The following is a 7,822-nucleotide window of genomic DNA, read 5'->3' as shown; positions in this document are numbered from 1 at the left end:
CCCGATTAAAGCGTTGAACATGGAAGCTACCGCTAAGCATTTTGAACCGCTCGAGTGGCTCAGTTACACACTTACACAGACACACAGATACAGTAGCTGCGTTTTAATATTCTGTTAAGCTATAATGAATTTGCATTTTTCCCAATTGACTTTTATATTTTGATTTGAAATGTTACCAAAACAAACAATTTAGTTTTATTTAAATTGAGTTCATTTATGGATTTACTTGGAATTATTTATAGTCATAAGTGCGACCATACAAATTCGAGGCGTTTCGATTTGGAAGTTGTACTTGTTCTTGTCGCCAAGTGTTCGTGAAATGGGTTTTTAATTAGTGAATTACTAAGAAATCGGAATCCCCATTTAAATGGAATATTTACAACAACCTATTGTTATGTTTAAAGTTCCATTAATACTCCTGACGTAATTGAGAGGTAGACAAATTCCTTTAGTAATCCTTTAAAAAGATATCTCTGATTAAGTATAAGAAACTTGAAGATGCAATTATTGATAGCTCAAGGAGATCTATGAAAACATATAGCTTGCTCTGAGCTTATGTGAGTGCTGCTCTGAGTTGTTAACAAAACATGGTCTTCGAAAATGAGCGGTTCCTTTATGTACACATGACACGACTTTTTCCTTAACATCATACTTATGAAATGATACTTATATGCATAAATATAATTTATTATTTCTGCATTTTTAATAGCTACATTAACTGTTTGAGTTGATTTAATTTTGAAATATCACATTTTTTTAGTTAAGTATAAATTGTGCACAAAAACAATTTGTTAATTTCCGAAGAAGCAAAAATAATTTCGAAAGATGTAATAGATCGTAAAAGTTTGTGACAAAACTATGGTTTGCAATACCACTCAATAGCACCACTCTTATGAAGCACTATATACCTTTATTTCTCAAAAAGAATATCTTGATATAGTAAGCAAAAATAATTATATCTTGATATAGTAAGCAAAAATAATTATCTTTTAAAAAGAATCTCAAACGAGAAAGTATATATATATATATACTAGCGTTGATATATACTAGCGTTGTTACAGAAAAGTTGCAGAACTATAATTGCAAAGCTATGTAGATGGATCATAGGTCAAACACTAATAGTAGTGGCACATGTATTCCCGACAAAAATAACCAAAAGTGATGACTTCTTTCTATATTGCGTTGTCACAAACAGACTTAAAATTCTTCAGGTACTCATCAATTTGAGGAGTTTCTAAACGTCTCAGGAATGGCGCTTGAAAAACTACATAAAAGCCTTTTTTTATTTGGTATCGATAGGAATCAATATGTTTATTTACATATGTCTAATAGAAAAAATAATTCAGTCCATTAAAAAAAATAATTCAATCCATTCAGAAAACAGTTCGATTTTTAAGGCATCAAATGCACAACAGGGATGTTATCAGATTTGGTTGCCTGAACCATATTTATCAGTTTGACTTCTTTTTTATAAAAGCGACTTAAAATTTTATTATTTAACAATAATTTATTAAAATAAAATTATTCTAATATGCAAAAGTTAACAAAAAAACTTAATACAAACATTAACGAATTAATATTTACAATATCTAAAAAAATGAACAGTCAACAGCGATCACAAATGCGTCGGCATCAATGGAAAAATACCTCATATGGTACTCAATTTAATTCTCCATCAATCGGTTTAGTTTTTTGAAAATGTTTTCTGTAAAAATCTTCTAGGACCCAGAGTAAAATGGCAAGAACACACAACGAGTTCAGGAAATTTAGAGTAAATGCATAATTTGTGCTGTCACGTATCAGGCCTAGTAAGAAATAATTTCAAATGTTAAAATAGATTTTATTGAATTCAATATTTCCTAAATATTATTTACCAATAAGTGGTCCACAGGCTAATGAAAATAGACCAGACATAAGGAGCTGTAAACCTGCAGCAGCTGGTAAGCGCTTAAGAGGTACATATCCCGGTATAATCAATGACCAACAAACCGTACGGAAGGCTTTGTTCAAACCTAGCCAACAGAAAATAGCGATCATAACGTAGAAATCATTTGTAAAAGATAACTGCAAAAAGAGTAATATATAAAAGAGATAAAGAACTGTCTTTCTCAATAAAATAATCTTACAATGAAACGTCCCAAACACATGCCTAAGATGCCAATGGCAAATAGAGTTTTGTTACTGTAACTGACTCTTGCCGTGATGAGTGGTATCAAGAAACGTATCACTAAATCGAAGAAGCCCAACAATGACATTGCCAAAGCAATTTCGTTAGCTCCAAATCCAAAATCGGAAAGAATGAACGGTGTCAAAATAGCAAAATTGATTTCCACAAAATTTATTAACGTTAATCCTACAGCTAAATTTACATAACCGAAATCCCGCAGCAGGTCCAAGTCGAAGAAAACTACAATTTTTTGTAGAAAACTTAATTTTTCCTCTTTTTCCTCAACTTCTTCTTCATTTGGTGTAAGCTCTACTTGAGGCGTATTGAGAATAGTAAGTTCTGTTTGTTGAGGTTCATTATCGTGACGTAACTCATGGTCTTCTTCCTCTTTAATACTTTCGCTTGTGGAGAATTGTCGTTTCTTACCATTTAATTGTTGCATTTCAAAAATTTTCTCACGGGTTTTGTCCCAACTTCCTGAACGATTTCTACTCGCTGAGTTTAATGAAGATCTCGAACCATACCAGCTGGTTATGACCTGTGTTTCCGGATCAGCTATTTGCTCTAAAGATTCCTCTTCATTCTGAGCATCATTCACAGGTTGTTGGGCTTCTGTATCCTTAGATTTTTTTACATGCCATCTAACTGGCTGGTAAATCAAGGAACATGCAATCGTGTGAAACGATATACCTGCAAACAGCATTACTGTGCCTTGCACTCCGAAATATTGCAGTAGATAAGTTGCCACATAAGGCAGCACAATAGGCCCTAGTCCCGCTACTCCGAATTGATATGCTGTTGCTGTGCGTCGTTTTTGTTTGAAGTATGTATTTACCGCTAAGGATGAGGCTGACACAGCCAAGCCACGTCCAAATCCTAATTGAAGTTTTAAAATAATTAATAAGATAATATTCATTGCATTATTTACAAACTCGGCATACCATAACATAACGAAAATGATAAAACGTAAAGCATAAATGTATCAGCAAATGCTGAAAAAAATAATCCTAGGAATGTTAAGAACGAACCAACAAGAGCCACCTGACGGAAAGTATACCTCCGAAACATGGGGCCATTGAGAAGACCTGTGGAAATAACAAAAAAATAGTTTTTACTTTTCTGAGATATATAAAGATGTAAAAAACATAAATCAGATATTGTTTTAACCATTTTTCTGATTAAATTCCTTACCAGTTATTGCAGATACTGCGATTTGTGTGTTAATAATTGTGGTCAACTGGGAGCTGTTGATGCCTAATTTTAACATATGCTCTCGAAATATTATGCCAAACTGCTGAGCTAGTGCAAAAGTCGTTAACTGAAGTGAAAAGAAAAATTGTTATATATTTTTATTTAGGAGTGATATAGGACAACTCCATACCGTATGTACACCAGCTGATACGGCTACTAGCCAACCCCAACCACCATCAGGAGCCACGAAATCATCGCCCAAATCACTTTTGTCACGTCGCTTCTTTTTTAATTTTTTCACAGGTTGTGCCACTGGTCTCTGCACAATTTGTGTATTATTGTTGCTTGGGATCAAAATTGTCATGGAAGGATCGTCATTCCTACTATGTCCGTTTGTAGTATTAATGCTTGTCATTTTAAGTTTCGAGACTGTAAAATCAAGAGTAGTGAATAATGAATTAATCATAATAACTTGAATAGCATTATATGGGCAATATTTTTCTTTCCTATTTATGCGAACCACAATATTATTAGAACTTGTTTTGAAATACGACCTAATCTAAATACTCTAAAATTAATACACAAATTATGTATTACTAGAATTAATCCTTCAGCCTTTCGTATGGTTTTGTGCTAATTATATAAATTTTTGAATTAATTAAATAAATTTTTGTAATTAATATATAATTTAAAATTATTAATGGTTCAATTTTTATAAGTCAATTATGTTTTCATATCATTATATTAAATACGCTGTGATAATCAGAGCATTTCAATAGATTTAAAGGTCAAATAAAATATTTCACAGACAAAGAGTCATATCTCCCACGACTTGCATTAAAGTTAAATAAAATTGATAAGAAATCTGGGTAAGGAAGCTGACATTGACAAAGCTATCATATAAGGCAAGTAAGTGATTAATCTTTATGATTTTTATTATTAATGGATGCTTTGTATAAACTCACCACGAAATAAGTAATATTTGCGGGCTAAGACGTTATGAGACTAATAAAATATTAATTTATTTTGGAACCTCACATTTTCTCATTTAGTACTGTACAAAATATATGAATTATCAAACAGAGTTTTAATTCATCCCATTATTAAGCTTTCGTTATATAAACTCTCAAAAAATAGAGTTGAACGATAAGTAACTGTTGTGCTTCACACTTGCTTTCGCATTGTTCAGATCATGTGCGACTTAGATCAAGCATGCTCACTCTCTAGAGGATCATAGTTCTCAAAGAGCATCTTAAGCACAATTAGGATTGTTAGATGGTTTTAATTCTTTTCACGTTCAATATCTTTCAACTTTCAATCTAAAATTATGTAGCTCCATACTTGATGCTGGTTTTAAGGAAACAACTATAACAATTCGACAATTCTATACATTTCCTACCCATCCTAACAATAGTAAATTCGTATCTCACATAAATTTTTTGATCACATGAATAATTTTTGTGATAAACTAATTATTGTTTCTCTGCCTCGTGCGAACTGGTTTTATTTTTGCAACTAATCTCATCCAAAATTTTTGGTCTGGTTAGAGTGCAAATTACTATATCAAACCTACTAAGCTATTATCGGAAGGTGTTAACAATTGTGGAAGACAACATTTACCCAAATTATTCATTACTAAACTCTAAAGCAATTTCTGTGAATTTTATGAGCAATTTAAAGACAGTTTGCTTTTTGTATTTATTAAAACAACTAGGTTATTTTTAAAAATTCACGCGAATTCTTGTATTGCAGAGTTAATCTGAGGTGACTGACATTTAGCATTTAGTAGCTACAGCGGATCAAACAGATCAATAAACATGTTTTGACACCTTTTTTCTTACCAGCAGTCGTTCTGAGCTTAGGCAAAAACATTTGTGTCAAACAGAATTAATAAAATTAAATAAAAATTAATATATTTCATTTAAATTTTTTTAATAACGTGAACGAGTATTTATGGTTTGCTACTGGTGGTACCAACTTGATATTACAAAGCACTTATTTCGATGCTTGATCAACTAAAGAGTAAAGCGGCATAATAGGATTAGAAAGAGGAAAGATGGCAGAAGCGGGGATCCCAAGTTAAAAATAAATGTATGGCACTTATTTCGATTTTTGATAAACTAAATAGTGAGACGGCGTAATAGGACAGATTGCAGAAGCGGGAATCCCAAAAAATAAATAAATTTATGGTACTGCAAAATAACGACATTACTAAAAAATTTACAATACTATTTATATTAGCAATTAGGTCTTATACTGAAAATGAAACAGTGTATTTCATTTGCCTTTCAAAATTCAATTTATATACATTACGAAATAAAAACTTCAACACTAGTTAAGCAAGCGGTCAGTGTTCAACTTTACTCAAAATGTTTATTAAAATGAACATTACTATTATGCTAACGAACAGCACTAAGAAAATCCAGAAATTAAAATAAATAAGAATAGAATGTCATAAAGGAAGTCAGTAGAAATTCTAAATAACAGCACTGACAAAACGAAAATTGAAATATGTTAAATCGGAGCTACCTAATATTTCGTTCACAAACGGGTTAAGGCCTCAAGTCACCAGTATCTTTAATAAACGTTTGCCATTTTCATTTAATTAATTATGTATATGTGTATATAATTTTCATTTAAATTTTAAAAATATGTTCCAATTATGTAAATGAAATAACAAATACATTTTTCATTGTTTGTTTTTTTAAAGGAACGGATATAGTCGTAAAAATAGTTCGAACACTCTGAATCTTTATCAAGATATCACTTTTTATTAATCGCAATGGACAGAAGTTCAGCAACGCCAGTTTATTGTGGATAATTATGACCAAATACAATGATAATTGGCACATTTACTGATTTACGTATAAATTCCTAATATCAAATATTTAATGATCAAAAAGAAAACTAATAAACTGAGCTGCCATTGGTGTGTTATCGGTTATATATGTGTTTCATATTTCCAGCACTTGAATAACGAGGTTTGTAAATTAGAGATTAAGGCTCGATAGTGCGACTGATAAGAAAAGCGTCTGATATAGGCGTACACTTATACGACCATTTGATATTTGCCAAATTCGATATTAATTACATGATAATTTCCAGTTTAGCAACTTCGTTCACATGTAAGTCGAAGTGGAGCAAATGCTAAATGCCGTTTAGAATTCGGTCTTGATAAAATTCGAAAGAGATAAGAAACAACTTCTGACATTCAAAGTACATGTTTCGTTTCGTTAAACAGTCCACTGTTCACTTTGGCGAAAATTTGGAATTTGCCAAGAACGACATTATTGTACACATAAAAATATTTCTATTAATAATCGCTTATTGCTTAATTCGGTTCTTTTGGTTGTTTTGGTTCTTTTCTATTTTTTAATTTACGTGAGCCAGCTAAATTCATTATCACAGAAACTTTCCGATTCTATAATCGAAGCGTTTGTCATGCACCACCACTCGTCGTTCTCCAAAATTTCTTCACATTTAAAATTTTTATTAATTGACTTCGCTAATCGGCACAGATGACAGCACATGCTTTTACTTTATTTACAAACTGATTGATTGAAGTCATTTCAGGTAAATCGAACCTCACACTTTTTATTATTCATTATTTTCACTTATTAAATTTACTATATCTAATTTTTTTAACGTTTTCGAATGGAAATTTTTCGCTTTTTTCTCTAAGCATTTCTTCCCTTCAATTTACAACAATAACAAACAATTTGCATTAGGGAATGGGAAACCTCAACCTCTCCACCGACGGGGATTTAGGCAGTTTTTTTTATTACACATATGTATCTGCAAAATGGGTTTTGTTTATTTTTTTCGATTTTCTTTTTCACTTTACATCTGTTATCACACAAAACATAATTTCTAGTTTCGTAACAGTTTTATAAAAGTTTCGTAAAAGTTTTGTAAACTATTTTCGAAACACTCAAAAAACGCTAAAACTAATTGTATTGAAATATATTCATTCAGCAACCTTCAATTTGTTTGGAAACTCGCGATCGCTACAGTCGACTGTCCGCTCTCTTTCAAGAATTCGCGCTGTATGTAACAAAATCAGTAATCAAATTTTCGAATGAGAGTTCAACTTCACAATTCCATGTGTGAACGCGAACTAATTAAAAACATTCAATGCAGTTTAATTTTTGGTCAAAATCACAATAAACTTCCAAGAGCAGCAAAGCTATTTAGTGAGCGTAAAATAATTATTGATAACGATTCGACTTTATCAAATTTTAACAATTTTTTATAATGACATTGTACTTTCGCGCTACTTACACACTGCCACGATACCCTCACTTTTTACTTTCAAGCTCAACAGATGTTTCGACGTATCTACAAGCCCGCGAAGCGTTTTAACCTTACGCGCTCTCGCCTCCAAATACCAATAATGATGCAAAAGTATCTACTATGCCACGTGCAGCTACGAAACAAATTTCGATTTCACAAAGTCAACCTCAT

The 7,822-nt window shown here is 31.7% G+C and overlaps 1 protein-coding gene across 1 annotated transcript; it reads right to left on the bottom strand.

Annotated features, from left to right (window-relative positions):
• Positions 1–1,562: 1,562 nt before the first annotated feature.
• On the bottom strand, positions 1,563–7,474 carry LOC119670933 (monocarboxylate transporter 9-like). Its single transcript, XM_038081386.1, has 7 exons — positions 7,338–7,474; positions 3,549–3,787; positions 3,359–3,485; positions 3,109–3,252; positions 2,127–3,043; positions 1,875–2,064; positions 1,563–1,805 (listed from the first exon to the last, which is right to left on the bottom strand). The coding sequence occupies exons 2-7, from the start codon at positions 3,771–3,773 to the stop codon at positions 1,660–1,662; spliced, it is 1,749 nt and encodes a 582-aa protein (XP_037937314.1). The 5' UTR covers positions 3,774–3,787; positions 7,338–7,474; the 3' UTR covers positions 1,563–1,659.
• Positions 7,475–7,822: the final 348 nt, after the last annotated feature.

The sequence above is a fragment of the Teleopsis dalmanni genome, chromosome 1 (assembly GCF_002237135.1).
Source record: "Teleopsis dalmanni isolate 2A chromosome 1, ASM223713v2, whole genome shotgun sequence".
In the NCBI taxonomy this organism is placed as follows: Eukaryota; Metazoa; Arthropoda; class Insecta; order Diptera; family Diopsidae; genus Teleopsis; species Teleopsis dalmanni.
The sequence above is the reverse complement of the archived record's forward strand: the minus strand, read 5'-3'. Positions and strand labels throughout refer to the sequence as shown.